The sequence below is a fragment of the Rattus norvegicus genome, chromosome 10, assembly GCF_021556685.1.
Source record: "Rattus norvegicus strain SHRSP/BbbUtx chromosome 10, alternate assembly SHRSP_T2T, whole genome shotgun sequence".
NCBI lineage: Eukaryota > Metazoa > Chordata > Mammalia > Rodentia > Muridae > Rattus > Rattus norvegicus.
In genome coordinates, this window is record NC_141543.1 from 70,399,916 (window position 1) to 70,417,742 (window position 17,827).

The 17,827-nt window shown below is 41.8% G+C and overlaps 2 protein-coding genes across 10 annotated transcripts in view; one reads left to right on the top strand and one right to left on the bottom strand.

The window, feature by feature from the left end:
- Nf1 (neurofibromin 1) overlaps nucleotides 1-17,827 on the top strand; it is a 232,595-nt gene that overhangs the window by 175,331 nt on the left and 39,437 nt on the right. For all 9 annotated transcript variants that reach the window (XM_087569750.1, XM_087569756.1, XM_087569753.1 and 6 more), the window contains 2 exon segments: nucleotides 15,852-16,284; nucleotides 16,905-17,245. In XM_087569750.1, the coding sequence (XP_087425876.1) occupies nucleotides 15,852-16,284; nucleotides 16,905-17,245 (774 nt within the window).
- Nucleotides 3,845-7,748, bottom strand: Evi2a (ecotropic viral integration site 2A). Its single transcript, NM_001044287.1, has 2 exons — nucleotides 7,637-7,748; nucleotides 3,845-5,103 (listed from the first exon to the last, which is right to left on the bottom strand). Exon 2 carries the CDS (start codon nucleotides 5,081-5,083, stop codon nucleotides 4,415-4,417), a length of 669 nt encoding a protein of 222 aa, NP_001037752.1. The 5' UTR covers nucleotides 5,084-5,103; nucleotides 7,637-7,748; the 3' UTR covers nucleotides 3,845-4,414.

The following is a 17,827-nucleotide window of genomic DNA, read 5'->3' on the forward strand; positions in this document are numbered from 1 at the left end:
GAAGACATTTTTATTTGTATTTTTAATGTATATGCATGCCATATATGCATGAGTGGCCTCTGTGGCCAGAAGAGGGTTCGGTACCCCCAGAAGCTGAGATGCTCTTGGTCGTGAGCTGCCTGGACACAGGTGATGGGCAGCTGAGCTCAGTGCACTCCTTAACTATAAAGCTGTCTCTCCAGTCCCCCAATACTTTCCAAAGGAGAAGCTGACTAAGCCAAGTCTATTGAAGTCTCTAAGTGTCTAAGAAGGAAAAAAATTTTTTTAAGATGTGCACTTTTATTAAAATGGTCTCAAGTCAGTGTACAGGCCAGCCCTGGCTGCCTCAACACCTCAGCCCACTCCCAGGGAAGCCAAACCTTCATGCATCAAGTTGTGGGGAACAAAAAAAAGGGGGAGGGCAATCAGAAATTAAAAACAAAAATGAAGTATTAAGGCGGAGGATTTTAAAAAATGTTTGCAACACATAATTTACACAGAAGGGCATAGACGTGACCATCCTCCCCTTAGGAGTAGGGGTGACTTTTGGGAGGGTGAGGGACTTCCTGTAACCATCTATGTTATGGATACTTAGAGTGATTATTAAAAAAAACCAAAACCCCAAAACAATGTCCAATCACAGTCCTCAGCCACATTGTAGAACTTTGGGGGATGTTTGCTCCAACCAACTGCTGTCAGTTTCACCGTACCAGTGGAAAGTTTTTTTAAACAGGTCTTCCTCTAGCCTCTTCCTCATCTGAAAAGTGAAAATTGCAATCCCTGACATATTATGGGATGTAAATAAATGGAAACACCTTCTGGGTGCACAGTATAGCAGATACAGTAAATGCCAACATTTGGAACACTGTCCTTAGTCACTGCCAAAGATCATAAATTACTGTGACTTAGTTCTTAACCTGTAGGGACTTAAAAGTAATAGAATGTAATAAAAATGTTATAAACACTTTTTAAAAAAGATTTATTTATTTTTATTTATATAAGTACACTATAGCTGTCTTCAGACACACCAGAAGAAGGCATGGGATCCCATTACAGATGGTCGTGAGCCACCATGATGGGAATTGAACTCAGGACCTCTGGAAGAGTAGTCAGTGCTCTAAACCGCTGAGCCATCTCTCCAGCCCCATAAACAAACCTTTTAATTGGGGGGATAAAGATTTTGTTTATTTTTTAGAACAGGGTCTTGTATGACCTAGACTGGCCTTGAACTTTCAATCTCCCTGTTTCAGCCTCCCAAATGCTTGTGCCTCCACCACACCCTGCTGTTATAAAGCTTTTAATTTACTATTTTAATATTCTTTTAAATCTTTAGATTAAGATGATACTCACTATATCCAGGAGTAGAAAATAAAAATGTTTTTGTTCAAAAATAACTTAGGAAACTGTCTCTGTAGACAGCTTTACCCTTTTTCATTAAGGTTCCCATTAAGGTATCATTCTTAGGCTGCGTGCTTAAAAATCAAGTATTGAGGAATAGATTTTAAATATTCTTAGAGTACATAATAAAAGTCTTATGTTATATTTGACAAATGTATTTAATATGGAAGGAATTGTTTAGTCACTTTCCTGTCTTTAGAAAGAAGTTATTCTGTTTTAGTTTCCTCGGACAAGTATTTGTTTATAGCAATTGATTCTATGAGGATAACTATGAGTTATCACTCTGCATCTGCCACCCAACCTCATCTTTAATTTATAGAAAACGGGAGCACTGTCCAAAGTCATTTCCAGTCAGGGCTGTTTTCCCCCTTGAAAAGACAAGTAGAGTGTGGCATAATGGTGCGTGCCTATAATCTCAGCATTTCGGAGGTGGAGCAGGAGGCTCTGGTGTGTTGAAGATCATCAAACACAGTGGCTTTGAGGTCAGCCTGAGCTACAGAACAAACAAAACCCTCACTCCACCCACAGACCTCCTAACAGCAAAAGGACTAGGGCAGAGCAGCCGGAAGAGATGTCAGAGAAAGAGAGACACTGGTCCAAGGGTCTGCTCGCGCTCTCGTGCTTTGGTTTTCATTTTTCAACATTTTGCTTTGTCTGGTGTAACATTATGATTTACTGTTTAGGGAGATGAATTTTTTTAACTAGTAATAAATTCATGAGAAAATTGGTCTCAGCAGTTAAGAACACTGACTGCTCTTCCAAACAACCAAGTTCAGCTGCCAGCACCTGTATTGCAGCTCACACCCATCTGTGTATAATTCCAGTTCCAGAGAGGAGCTGGTGCCCTCTTCTTGCCTCTGTGGGCACCAGACACATATAGTGCACAGACACATATGCAAGCAACATACCTGTACACATTAACAAAGAAAGAAAGAAAGAAAGAAAGAAAGAAAGAAAGAAAGAAAGAAAGAAAGAAAGAAAATAATTTGATTTCATGCACCCCTCCACACACAGTTCATGTAAAGATGTAACCCAGAATTTAAAGTGACAGAGTGTGACAGAAGTGAATATGATGATCTAGGGAAACACCATCTAGGGAATTAGGAAGAAACACCAAGTACTTCACTTGAAAATCAGCTCATTATAACTGGAATAGGGCATGAGAATTAGGTATTGACATTTTTATTTGGTTCTGATGTGTAGCCGGGATGAGTCACTAACTATGAGGGAAATGGTAAGGGGCTGGAAGGGCGGCTTAACAGTTAAGGGCACTTGCTCTCTTGTAAGGACCCAAGTCTAACACCCCCTGGCAAGTTACAGCTGTCTGTAACTCCAGTTCCCGGGGATCTGATACCCTTTTCTGGGTTTCAAGGGTACTTCATGAACATTGTGCATAGACAAACATGCAGGCAAAACACTCACATAAAATAAAAATCCTTAAATGTTTACAAAAGGAACATACTGGGCTGGAGAGATGGCTCAGAGGTTAAGAGCACATGCCGGCAACCACATGGTAACTCATAACCATCTTTAATGAGATCTGGTGACCTCTTCTGGCTTTTGGGCATACATGCAGACAGAATGCTAGATATGTGATTAATAAATAAATAAATATATTTAAAAGGACAAAAGGAACATACTGCTCTTGCAAAGACCCGGGTTCAATTCCCAATACTCACATCAGGTGGTTCATCGTCACCTGTAACTCCAGCTCCTCAGGGATATTGAGTAAACTAGATTCTGTGAGCACCTGTACTCTCAAATGTGCATACATACACACACATACATATGCATGCAGGTGTGCACTTGCACACACAACACACAATTGACTTTCTTTTTTTATCCATGCTGCTCTGGAGAGTAAAAGTGGAAGTGATTATTTGTATTACTTAGCATCCTTAGACTCTATAAACTCTGACCAACCTTAAGGCATTTGTTATGTTTTGTTGTTAATGCTTAAGACAGTGTCTCACTGTGCAGGCCAGGCTAGCCTCAAACTCAAAAACCTCTGATCTGAGCTTCCAGAATGTTGGGAGTAGAGATGTGTGCTTCCACACCTAGCTGGTGCTTTTTAGTAACCTTCTAGTAAACTGTAGACAAAATATAAATGTCATTCTTTTCTGAAAAGTTACTTTATGTGTATGGATGTTTTATGCTTTTGTGTTTGTGTACCATTCCTATGCCTGGTGCCCAAGGAAGCCAGGATCCCTTGGAACTGGAGTTGCAGCCAGCTCTTAGGCTTATGTGAGTGCTGGGGATAGACCCAGGGTCCTCTGGAAGAACAGCCAGTGCCTTTCCTTCTGAGTCATCTCTCTGGTCCCTTCAAATGTTATTCTTGAATATTAAACCTTTTTTATAGTTAAAGCCTTCTGTTGTGGGTGTGCATCTCATCTATTTTGGTTGTGTTGTTTTTCTTATTTTTCTAACACATTCTAAAGCAACGTAAATGAGAGATACATAGTCAGCATTGTTCTAAAGTCTTTTTTCATTTATTGTACAAAATTAAGTTGTAATGTGTTATGTGTAGTAGAAAAGCACTTTTGCCTTGTGCCATATGTGAAGGTAAAGAGATGGAGCCTAACATCAGCTGTGCTAAGAGACCACTGGGGCGGGCTCTGTCTCATCCAGTGAGAAGGAGCTGTTGCATTGCAGTTGAACTCTGAACGTTAGGAATTTGACTTCTGCTAGGCATTGTGGCATCTGCTTGGCTCTGAGGACTTAATCGAACTCTTCAAGTTCAAGTACATTCAGACAGAGGTCGTCCGCTGCTGCCCAGCAGTGTTTAGTTACTTCATGTTATTTCTGTTAGTTCTTCAGCTGCTGCTGTTTTATTCACTTTCTTAAAAACATGAAGTATGAAACAGAAATAAGACTTCAGCAGGCATACATCTCCCTCTGGTCTGTTTGATGCTAAACAAACAGCATGGCAGACTTTTGATCATCTGAGCAAACACGGAAGTGAAATACCAGCAGCCAGCTTTATTTTTAACGCAACCTTCCTCATTGCTGCTTTGCGTTTCCCCTTCCAAACCATGGCCTAGTTGAGTTTTTCAGTTCCTTCTTCTTGTTTCCTTTCCCTGGCAGCGGTAAGCACACCAGTAGATTGAATCAGGAGATTGGGGCCTGTTAGCTCCTTTGCTCTTTTCCAAGTGTCCGATTCAGCAGTCCAGAGCCCACTGCTTGCCAGAAAGTCACCATTGCTCCGAGGCTGGCGCTTGCCTGCTTGCTTTGACCTTCTGAGAGATGAGACTTTGTTTGCCAGAACCACAGTTGATAGAAACAGAAAGGTACAGATAAGGAATAGCACTGCAATTACAATTAAGCAAATTAGCATGGCCGTGTTGCTTGTGTTCTCCTCACAGACTTCCTTTTTAAAAGTTTCCCCCTGACTTTTGATGTCTGCTGTTGGAGAACTGTTTCTGAAGGCATGGGGCGTGGAGGACCTGGGTGTAGATGTAGGAGCTAAAGTCACAACGGGAGATGATGCAGGCTTGTCTAAGGCACTCACCTTGTGACCCACTGAAGGAGTGACAAGGTTTGTGTTCTTCTCACTTGGATGTCTGCTCGTGCCATTTTGATTAATGGAACCCGAGGCAGTGATACTGTTAGCCCACAGATGTGTATAGTTTGCTTTTGTTCCAGGAGACAAGGACCACACTGTTGTCATCAGGAAAACAAGATGCAGGTACTGTCCTGTGTGCTCCATGCCTACAGGTACACTGGTATCTGTTGAGAAGCAATATCAATTGTTAGTTTGTGGAGAACAGTGTCTGGCATGTGGAGTAATTGTAGTTAACAGGGTGCACTGAGATAACACAAGGACACAGAGATCCACACCTACCCTTGGCTATTGAATTCTTCTCAATTGAATTTGTTACTGTTTTTTAACTAAATTTTCATTCCTGTTCTTAGAATGTATATACAAATCAAAAATTTTGTTGTTCACTATGAGACTGTAAATTAGCATTGCAATTACGTTTACCATGTTTAACCTTAACACCGTAGCTCTACATATTCTCCCTTTTAAGGTAGTGCCTTGGACATTGGCTTGCAGTCAGATGCTTCTGCTTTTGTGCTTGTGCTTCCTCTTTGAAGGCTTCTTCTTACTGAAGTGTCCCCCCTCTGAGAAGCTCGTCCTTATCTTGAAGTAAAAGAGAATGTGGCCTTGAAAGTTTTGTTTCAAGCTCTAAAAGTTATCAAAAGTGGCTTTTTTGTGGGAGGGGGAGGGTGAAGGTTCGGTGGAGTCTTGAGAGCAAGTGTGCATCTGGTGAGAATTTGAATGCTGTTTGTCCTTTCCAGTATGATGTTAAAAGTCTGAGGATGCTGGCCCTAGAATGCAGCTTTGTGGGCACTGCTGATTCCACGTCTTTTGCCATAGCTGACTATGGCTTTCCAAATAGCAGAGGCATAATGCTTCTCTCAGCCTAGAATCAGGAAAACCAAAAGACTTCTTTGGCACTCAAAAGGTATATAAAAGGTGGCCACCCTTGTCATTTTTAACTGACATTTTTTTAATCCCTCATTTTAACAGAAATCTACAAAAGAAATTATAGAGAAAAATTAAAAGGAATCACTCATCAAGCTCCTGGGGCCCTAGAACCCAGCGCCTGACTCTGAAGGCTGAGACCCAGCAGCCAGCATGGCCTTGTGGTAGCACATGCTCAGCCTGCATCCCACCTCTCCTCCCAAAAGCTGAACTTCAGTTTGTGGTGTGGAGCTTCCTAGAAGCCAATGCATAAAAGGACAAAACTCTGCTCTTAGCTCTTGTTATTAGCCATCTGCTTAGAGATCTCCCTGGGGCTGTCATGTCTGCCCCAAGTACGCTAACCTAGCAAGAGACATTTGGTTACACCTTTAGTGAAGTGAGTTGTTTCTGCTCTTTAAAAGATCAGCTTACCTCTACCTCCCGAGTTCTGGGATCAAAGGTGGGTAGCCAGGACCAGATGAGGTGTTTATAATACTGTACCAGTTCTCCAGAGTAACTTTCAGTCAGAGAATAAATGAGAGGAGACTGAGCAAACACTAGACTGTTCTGAGACTTGATGAGTATAGTTGTCTTGTAGTTGTCTTGCCCTGTATGTTTTATAGATGTGACTTTCAAACTTGAATATGTGGAGGGTTTTTTTTTTTTCCTTCCAAGTCTAGGTTAGGGCCTAAGATTCTGTCTCTAAACTACTTCCAAGCAGTACAGATACCAACCTGCTAGTCACGCTTGAGGCAGGGAGGTTTGCTATGGTATAATACATGCCACTCGACAATATCGGAATCAGAATAAAACCCAGAAGTTGAGACTAACAGATGAGGTATGCTAAGTTGCACAGACAGGAATAGCATATAGTAAGTGATGCTAATTAGAAACTATGTTTTGACTAATATTCTATACTAAGAATGGAGAGGGGAAAAAACCCCAGTGTTTTGGGATCCAGATCACTGTTAGGATCATGACTGTTGGTAGATGCTTAAAGATACAGTGCACTGACTTTTGTGTGATAGTATTCAGTTCAGTCTTCAAGTTGAATGATAGAATTCTCTGGATACCTTATAAGTCAGTCACATACCAAAAAAAGCACTTTTAATTGATTTAGTAAGAAATGTCCATCCTTTTCTACCAGAGTAGACTTATGTATTCAATGCTAAAATGACTTAATACAGGTTATTTTAATCACATTAGTTCATTCACAGTGCAGAATACACCACACATGCTAGCAGTGTACTGCAGGACAACACAATAGGTCTGCTGTTGATTGCCTTCATCCAGATGTGCCGTCATGCCCCAGTACACAAACTGCTGACAAAATGAGACTGTCTCTTTGGCTCACAACTGCCTGAGAATCGAGACTGTTCCTACATCTCTAATTTATGCCGCAGAGGCCAGGCTGGGTTAGTAAGGTTTTGATCTTCTGGTTTTGGTTTTTGTCTCATCATTTTTAGTCAGATTTGTAATTCCTAAGTTTTAGTAATAAGAATGTATTTCCTTAATATAGAAACAAAGCAAAACAAAAAAACCCAAAGCTTTTCAACTCGTTAGAGTACAAACTCAAGACCTTCCTCCTGATTTAAAACTCCATACTAATAATTATAAATTTTCCTAGCTCTCATTGATTATACAGTTTATTTAATTTTTCATAATGCAATAGAGAAAACAACGATTCTACATTGTTAGATATATGTATGCATCTTTGAAAAAGCACTTCCTCTCCACTAACCTGAACAAACTTAGACGTGGGAAGGAATAAGAAAAGCCACATGTGCGACCTACCTTACAGAGCGCTCTGTCCCAACCTTTACTTAGCAAGCCACTTCTTTTCTTCTCTTCTTATTTTAAGAAGACTAGTTTGGAGACTATGAAACTTAAATCTGCAGGGTTTTTTAAGACGATACGTACAGCTAGCTTTCTACTTTTAAAACCAAACCACAGATGACACATTTCCTTTCCACTGCAGCTCAAACACATGTCACGGGGAAAAGCAAAGACTGACTTGTCCAGTTGGCAATAGGATGACAAGAGGCTTTGTAGTGCCAGTCTCCACCCCCAGAATGGGGAGGGCTTTCCACCCCTCCCTCCCTTCCTCCCTTCCTCCCTTTCTCTCTCAACCTATGTCTTATTGTTTATGCCTACTCTCTGTTTTTTTTTTAATTTAGAGAATACTTTATTAGTTTTTGTAATCAAACCCACGTATATAAGACCTTACATATTTAATACAGTGTGTTACCCCTGTACAAATGGAAAAAACTTAAGTTCAACATTTCTAGACCAATATGGCTGTTAATTTCTGTACAGTGCCAACTCAACACAGTAAACGGGGATACTTTTTTCGAAAGTTGACAGCACAGGTAAAGTTTCAAAAAATTCAAATTATATATCTGTATATATATATTTATATTTATATAAAAAGACCAATAATAGCAGTGTGTTATGCATCAACAGCAGCAACAGCTTTTCCAGGTTCTGCGGTCATCTAAACAAAACTGTAGAGACATCCAGCACACTCCATTAAAAAAAAAAAAAAGTAAAAAAACAAAACCCGAGAAAACAGCACAGTTCTGTTACTCTTGTGGTACCTGGCACCTTTTTTTTTTTTAAATTAGCCTCTCAATCATCATCTGGAAAGAAAACATTCTGAGCAACATCATTAAAAACAGCTCTGATAAAGCACAGTCACTACTACGTATCATAAAGCAGGTACAAGCTATTTTACATCCACAGAGGTATGATACAGTACTGTCCTACATCTATAATACTAGAGGATACAATTTAAAAGGCATTATTTGAGACTTGATTCTACTTTTCCAGCAGAGGGCCCAAAGGATGGTGTGACACAGCTTTGTAAAGAAACATACTCTAGACAGGATTTCCTTTCACTAGTGGCACAGTTCTAAGGATTCATTCTCTCCATGAATGTCAGCTAAGACCGTTATTAAAGAAATGAAATATCCCTAGAACAAAACCGTATAACCACCGGATTCACATGAAGATGACCTAGTGGAGACAAGCTGGACCTCACCTTATCAACAAGCTATCAAATCTGTTATGTTTAAACAGTGAGATCTCCAAGGAAGGAGATGCCAAGTAGTGCTTCAAAGCTTCGGACCACAATCAAACACAGCATCCTTTTCAACAGAAGCAGAAGCTCATCTGAATATGCTCATGGATGCTGACATCAACATTTAATCATCTCCTCACTCATCCAGGAAGAGGGGGAGATCAGTTACTACTGTACTTTATTGTGTTCAACCAAGTCACCATGTTACAAAAATAGCAAGCTGCCATAATAAAAAATAAGGCTCCTCTATCCAGCACCAGATAGCATCATTTTACTTTCAAGCCTAGAAATTGCACACTTGTATATAAACCAATCGAAGATGAGGATTGAGAGTTCATCTTGGTGGATTTTTCCTTTGATGAATATGAAGTGTCCTTCCTTATCTTTTTTGATGACTTTTAATTGAAAATTGATTTTATTTGATATTAGAATGGCTACTCCAGCTTGCTTCTTCTGACCATTTGCTTGGAAAGTTGTTTTCCAGCCTTTCACTCTGAGGTAGTGTCTGTCTTTGTCTCTGAGGTGTGTTTCCTGTAGGCAGCAGAATGCAGGGTCCTCATTGTGTATCCAGTTTGTTAATCTATGTCTTTTTATTGGGGAGTTGAGGCCATTGATGTTGAGAGATATTAAGGAATAGTGATTATTGCTTCCTGTTATATTCATATTTGGATGTGAGGTTATGTTTGTGTGCTTTCATTCTCTTTGTTTTGTTGCCAAGACGATTAGTTTCTTGCTTCTTCTAGGGTATAGCTTGCCTCCTTATGTTGGGCTTTACCCTTTATTATCCTTTGTAGTGCTGGATTTGTAGAAAGATATTGTGTAAATTTGGTTTTGTCATGGAATATCTTGGTTTCTCCATCTATGTTAATTGAGAGTTTTGCAGGATACAGTAACCTGGGCTGGCATTTGTGTTCTCTTAGGGTCTGTATGACATCTGTCCAGGATCTTCTGGCCTTCATAGTTTCTGGCGAAAAGTCTGGTGTGATTCTGATAGGTCTCCCTTTATATGTTACTTGACCTTTTTCCCTTACTGCTTTTAATATTCTTTCTTTATTTTGTGCGTTTGGTGTTTTGACTATTATGTGACGGGAGGTGTTTCTTTTCTGGTCCAATCTATTTGGAGTTCTGTAGGCTTCTTGTATGCCTATGGGTATCTCTTTTTTTAGGTTAGGGAAGTTTTCTTCTATGATTTTGTTGAAGATATTTACTGGTCCTTTGAGCTGGGAGTCTTCACTCTCTTCTATACCTATTATCCTTAGGTTTGATCTTCTCATTGAGTCCTGGATTTCCTGTATGTTTTGGACCAGTAGCTTTTTCTGCTTTACATTATCTTTGACAGTTGAGTCAATGATTTCTATGGAATCTTCTGCTCCCGAGATTCTCTCTTCCATCTCTTGTATTCTGTTGGTGAAGCTTGTATCTACAGCTCCTTGTCTTTTCTTTTGATTTTCTATGTCCAGGGTTGTTTCCATGTGTTCTTTCTTGATTGCTTCTATTTCCATTTTTAATTCCTTCAACTGTTTGATTGTGTTTTCCTGGAATTCTTTCAGGGATTTTTGCGATTCCTCTCTGTAGGCTTCTACTTGTTCTCTAAGGGAGTTCTTTATGTCTTTCTTGAAGTCCTCCAGCATCATGATCAAATATGATTTTGAAACTAGATCTTGCTTTTCTGGTGTGTTTGGATATTCCGTGTTTGCTTTGGTGGGAGAATTGGGCTCCGATGATGCCATGTAGTCTTGGTTTCTGTTGCTTGGGTTCCTGCGCTTGCCTCTCGCCATCAGATTATCTCTAGTGTTACTTTGTTCTGCTATTTCTGACCGTGGCTAGACTGTCCTATAAGCCTGTGTGTCAGGAGTGCTGTAGACCTGTTTTCCTGTTTTCTTTCAGCCAGTTATGGGGACAGAGTGTTCTGCTTTCGGGCGTGTAGTTTTTCCTCTCTACAGGTCTTCAGCTGTTCCTGTGGGCCTGTGTCTTGAGTTCACCAGGCAGGTTTCTTGCAGGGGAAAAGTTGGTCCTACCTGTGGTTCCAAGGCTCAAGTTTGCTCGTGGGGTACTGCCTAAGTCCTCTCCGCGGCGGCAGCAACTGGGAAGATCTGCGCCGCTCTTTCCGGGAGCCTCCGTGCACCAGGGTTCCAGATGACGTTTGGTGTTTTCCTCTGGCGTCTGGATGTGCACAGAGTGCAGTCTCTTCTGGTTTCCCAGGCGTGTCTGCCTCTCTGAAGGTTTAGCTCTCCCTCCCACGGGATTTGGGTGCAGAGAACTGTTTATCCGGTCTGTTTCCTTCAGGTTCCGGCGGTGTCTCCCTACTCTCTGTTTTTGAAACTAGTATTATCAATGGAAATTACGTGATGGCCATAAATGTAGAGTCCTTGGAGGTATTTGCCACACACGTCACTGCCATTTCAAGCTGTGAACTACAGCAGCGATCTGAGCAGAGTTTGGGCCCGAGAATGCTTGCAGAGTGTGGTGTGTGTAGTCTCTGGCATCACCTCACATTAGACACGTTTGGATTGGATCACGTTGTCTTCTGTGAAGTCAGATAGATACCCTGATGATCTCCTTGGTCCTGCTGATGGTACCGAAGCCTGGGTTGCAGCAGACCCTCTCAGTTCCTATCATGCTAGGATCCTCCCTTCAGCATCTCTGATTTCCTGTTTCCTCACTAGCCCTAAGCACTTCATGCATCTCTAATGCTGTCTTTGATCATATCCCCCTTTTTCTAATGATCACCCCACACTAATCATCTGGGCTCATTAGACATTTCCTCATTTCCTTAAAAAAAAAAGCACTTTTAATTTATATAACATTCATTTTTTATTTATTTTTATGGTGTCATTGGGGCTGATCCCAGTCATCTATGCCTACCTTTATGTGGGTTTTGATGTCACCAGGTTTGTATGACAAGCACCTGCTGAGCCATTTCTCTTTGAGCTCCTCTCCTTTTTATTTCGAGTCAGGTTCATTAAGTTGCCCATGGTAGCTTTGAATACTTTTTGGGTTTTGCTATTTTCCTTTTTTTTATTTTTCTCTCATAATACATCCCAACCACAGCTTCCCCTCCCTCCTCTCCTTAGTCTTCCCCCCACACCTCCCTCTACCGCAGATCCACTCACTGCTCCTCCATTTACCTTCAAAAGAGAGCAGGCCTGAAATAGTTTCTCGTGTAGTCCAGGCTAACCTAGAACTCAGCATGTAGCTGAGAATGGCCTTACCTTTATGCTCATCCTGCCTTGCTCCCTTGTACTAGGATTACAGGCTTGTATCACCACATCCATCTGAGTGCCAGGGTTTGCACTAAAGCTTTCTTATATCCACCAAGGAAGTACTCTGCCAACTGACCAAAACCGCAGCCTCCTTGTTTCTTACTAAGTTGAAAAAACTTGCCTATATTTTCAGAAGCAATTACAAAATATTTGCATTAATGGGAATATTGATTTAAAACAACCAAAGTGTCAGACTGTCTACATACATTTGTATTAGTAGGCCTGTGCTGGTACCAGCCAGTTTATTTTCAGCAGGCAGGATAGTGGGCTCCGACACCAGCAATCCACAGAACAGAGCTCTGCTCCCTCAACGCCGTTGCCTTCCCTTGTTTTCCATCTGCGCCTCTCAGAGCTCACCGATGTGGGTCTAATGTTCTAGCTGTTGTAGAACACACTTAGTCACCTGTTTCCTTTACCTCTCCTCAGGCCCGACTTCTCTTTTCTGTTCAGTTCAAACTTCCTTCCACCAGGTTCTACACTGCCTCCTCACAGTGTCTACATAGTTCTCACTATATATGTAATTTCATGTCAGTCTTACCTTCTTTTGAAATTCACACTGTTTTTCCCCCTCTGTTGTTTCTTTTGTGAGTGATGTAGACTACATCATGCAGGCTGAACTTGTCCAAAGTGCTTAAACCCAGATATATTTGCAGGGTTAGATTTCCTTCGGATTTTGCAGTATTCACATTCACGTTCATTACATTCACATTCACATACATTAGGTGGGTGACACTGAATGCTAAACACAAAGTTTCTCTGTGTCATATGTGCCTTATGAAGTCAAGTTGCACTTTAGTGTATCCATGGTTTGAGTAATGGGCTTGAATTATCAACCCTGGCTTCTGTTGGCATTCAGAAAATGTTTTTTAGAAGAGGAATGACCAACCTGTGTATTTTCTTTCTCTTTTTTCAACTTCTTATTGATTTTTTATAAGTTTCAAATCATGAACCCCACAGTCCGATCTCCCCATACTCTCATATTTGCCCTCCACCCTTGCAACCTCCCCTCCCCCGCAAAAGATAATAAAAACAAACAAAAATAAAATAAACAAAACAAACCATAGAAAACAACTCATCCTGTGTCACTGTGTGTCCCACAGTCTACCCCTCTGTCCACTCATCTTCACTTGGAGATGTTCATTGCAGTGAGTCATTGGTCTGGTTCAAGGCCCTCACTTCTGTCACACTGTCAGTATTGGATTCTTCCTGGGACTCCTTCCAATCATCCTATCGGTGCTGTCTGTCATGGAGATCCTTCAGGTCTGGACCAACAAGATTGGCCTTTTCATGAGCTCCTTCAGTTCACAGATGATAAAGATTTTGGGGTGGGCCAACTCAAAGCTCTGAATCTGGGCCTAGATGGTAGCTAAGCTAGTCAGCATGCCAGCTCTCCCTTATCCACACCACCTGGGGCAAGCTCTCCAGCACTGCTCCAGCTAGCCCACTTAATACTGCCATCACGTAGGGGCAGGGTCAGCCATCCCACTCTCATGCCCTCAGGCTCAGCTCCACTGTGCTGCCCTGTTGAGGGATAGGGCCCACTCTCCCAAATGCTGCAGATAGCAACGGGCTGGGTCATATCTCACACACTCAGGGCTGGCTCCACCTGCCTTCTCTATGAGGCCAGCTCCACTATATTGACCAGGTAAGGTACAGGGCCTGTTCTCCCAAGTGCTGCAGCTAGTTGAGGGGCAGGGCCAGTTCACCCACTGTCATGACCAGCTCTCCCAATTGCCTCGAGTGGTAAGGGGGTCTTTTAATCTTAAACTATTTCTCTCGTTTTAAAAATAATTCGACTTGTCATTTTATTCTTTAACAAGATTAAAAATTCTTACATAAAGGTATTTATCATAACTCAGAGATAATGGAGCATAAGGAACAGTGGGCCTGAGTTAATACAGTTGTTTGGATCAAAGTCAAGCACAGTAATCTTGATATCTTCCTTACTGTGCCTACTTGTGTTGATTAATGTTCTTTCAGTTGTAAGGAAGATATGACTGCGGGGAGCCAAAGAAACCCTGGGCGAATGTGTAAGGACCAAATCAAGTCTTAAAGAATGAGTGGCTGGGTTCGGTCCCCAGCTCCGGAAAAAAAAGAACCAAAAAAAAAAAAAAAAAGAATGAGTGGCATTTGAATTGAATACCTCAGTCCATGGCAATGGCAAAGCTACACACACACACACACACACACACACACACACACACACTACTGTTGTTCACAAACACCCATGGTGAGTCTCAGAGGGACTGCAAAGCCTTCCTGTTGGCAGGGTTTGCAAATATGAGTGTTTACCAACAGTTGACCACAGTGTGCCAAAATTAGCAATTCTAGCTTCCTTCCTCCGGTCAGTAAGGCCTGATGAGACTGTTCACCTACAGAGATCTCCTGTCAAGACTACGTGGCCTCACTGTACCTAATACATTTCCTGAGGGTCAGGCTTGCTGCAGTAGTGGTACAGTATTTACTCCAGCCTGTTCCATGTGCATTTGTGTCAGCCCTTTCTTGATTCCTTCACTGCTCCAGTGAGATTTCCTGGACCCAAGCCAAGTGGACATGGTGTATGACCTAATGTGGTTTAATCAAAACATGGAACATTGGCTTACACTGCTGAACAGTCTGTGGATAAATCTAACCAAGGGGGAGAGTTTTATCTATGACTCAGATTATGGCCAAGACCCCAGACTCTCTTTTCATTTCTCAGCTCCTTCTTTTTTGAGGAAAGCTTTTCCTTCCTATCCAAAATATAAATGTATAATCCCTGGGCCAAGCAGTTGTGGTGCAGGCCTTTAATCCCAGCATTCAGGAGGCAGAGGGAGTTGGATCTCTGTGAGTTTGCAGAGTGAGTTCCAGCATAGAGAGCTACACAGAGAAATTCTGTCTTCAGAACAAAATGAACAAACAAATCCCAGGGCTGCGTCTCTTCTCAATTGTAAACATGGAAGAAAGCTTTCAAACTCTCGCAACTTAAACTAGCCTATGAAATGGGCCTCTGGCTTCATTGTCCTGAGTTGAGTCTTTGCGTTCATTGCTGGGCCACCTTCTGTTCAAGATCAGCTCCGTGGATTGGCTACAGCTTCTGGGCATCTTTTCCAGCCACTGGCTTCTCTGAGGAGCATGGTGCACCCAGCCTCCTTCAGCACTTCACTGGCTTCCTTCTTTCTTGATGGGCAGATTTGTTGCTATTGCCATAATTTTTAAAGAATTTGTTCCTTCTCTCTTTACCCTTATTTCTCAAAGTCTTGAAAATGTAAAACAAAAAAAAAATCTATACTTTGAAGACTTGTTTCATATCATTGTTCTCTTTAAAAATTTAGTCAGAACCAGAGAGATGGCTCAGCTGTTAAAGGCTAAACTCACAACTAGAAATATGAAAAAATTAACAGCAGAATTTTTCAAAGGGGTCAGGGAGATGGCCCAGCAGGTGACTCTGCTGTCATTGCTAGCCTGACAGCATAAATCTAATCCCAGAACATACCTGGTAGGAAGCGAGTGGAACTGTCTCTTACCTCCATGGGTGTGCTGTGTTGTCTTCTGGTTTCCACATGCATGCTTGTGCTCACCCTTACATGCACACACAATTAGTAAAGGTAAAACAAAAGAAAGTAAATTTATATTCTATACATTCAGACATCTTAACGATCTTTCTTCTTTTTGTTGCCTTCCTTAGGTTCAAAACTGGCCAAATCAATGGGGATTTGCTGATATACCATGTCTTGCTGACTTTAAAGCCATATTATGCAAAGCCATATGAAATTGTAGTGGACCTTACCCATACTGGGCCTAGCAATCGCTTTAAAACAGACTTCCTCTCTAAGTGGTTTGTTGTTTTTCCTGGCTTTGCTTATGACAACGTGTCTGCAGTCTATATCTATAACTGTAACTCCTGGGTCAGGGAGTACACCAAATACCATGAGCGGCTGCTGACTGGCCTCAAGGGCAGCAAAAGGCTCATTTTCATCGACTGTCCTGGGAAGCTGGCTGAGCACATAGAGCACGAGCAACAGAAGCTCCCTGCTGCTACCTTGGCACTGGAAGAGGATCTAAAGGTTTTCCACAATGCGCTCAAGCTAGCTCACAAGGACACCAAAGTTTCTATTAAGGTAAACCTCTGGTCAGTTTTGAATATTTGTTGCCCTTCCTGACTCACCAGGTTATATTCTGACCTCTACAGGTGTTCTCATAGTTCATATTCAATATAAGTTCCATCCAGATGTGAGAAGACCAAGATTTCGATCTTTATTGTGGTCCTGCAGAAAATTGCACACTTACAAGACACTTTCATGAGGCCTGAGAGATGGCACGGTGGTTAAGAGCACTGGCTGCTCTTCTAAAGATCCAGGGTTCAGTTCACAGCACCCACATGATGGGTCATAACTGTCTGTAACTCCAGTTCCAAGGGATCTTCTGGCTTCCAAGGACACCAGACACACATGTGATGTAGAGCTATGTATGCAGGGAAACACTCATACACATAAATTAGATTAATTTTTAAAGTACTTAATTCGGGTCAAGGCAGAAGAAATGCTGTATAGAGAGGGAAGACAGTTCTTGACTGAACTCTGCCCAGCAGCTGGGTGTGCAGAGTGGAAAGGACCCAGTGACGTAGTTCTGTTGATCGGGTCATGGTTTTCCAGAATGGTGTTACCCTTCAGTACTTGTTTTGGAGCTTCTGAGAATTCTATGAAACCATAATCTATTCTTTCCTCACACCGTTTCTCAGGTTGGTTCTACTGCTGTTCAGGTAACCTCAGCAGAAAGAACAAAAGTATTGGGGCAATCCGTCTTTCTAAATGATATCTACTATGCTTCTGAAATCGAAGAGATCTGCCTAGTTGATGAGAACCAGTTCACTTTAACCATTGCAAACCAAGGCACACCGCTGACCTTTATGCACCAAGAGTGTGAAGCCATTGTTCAGTCTATCATTCATATCAGGACCCGATGGGAACTGTCACAGCCTGACTCCATCCCTCAGCATACCAAGATTCGACCAAAAGATGTCCCTGGAACACTGCTTAATATCGCATTACTGAATTTGGGCAGTTCAGACCCTAGTTTACGGTAGGTATTTCTCTCCCACCCTTCCTTTTTTTCTTTTTAATTTTCTTTCCTTTATTAAATTCACCTCAAATTAAACAATATATCACTGAGAGTGCCGTTGTTTAGGGAAGGCCTAAAGTTTAGTGAATCAAATGCATTACTGCATCTACCTGTGTCACTTCGGTAGTATTCTCTAAAGAAATCTTCTGTTGCTCTCTCCTTTGCCTTGGCAACAGAAGCAACATGAACAAAAGGAATGTTACTGTTTGGAGAACATCAGTAAAATCCAGATGACTTGTGTGTAAGGGAAGTGTTGACACAAAGCACTGCGGGGTGGGGGTGGGGGGAGTCCTGCATGAGGCTCCTAAACACTGTCTACTGCACATTCAGATGCAGGTCCATGAAGGGTTTCAACTGTCAGCCCTGAAATACATGTTCTGGTTTCAAAACTATTTAAAAAGGAAGGAAAGAAAGAGAGAGGGAAGGAGGGAAAAAAGATAGTAGAGAAGAAAGGTATTTGCCACCCCTTCATCTTCCCCTCTCTCTTTCCCTCCTGAAGTATAAACCCAGGATGCATATGCTCAGCCACTGAGCCCCATCTCC

Coding starts and splice junctions, on each gene's coding strand:
- Evi2a (NM_001044287.1), bottom strand. CDS start 5,083: ATGGAGCACACAGGACAGTACCTGCATCTTGTTTTCCTGATGACAACA.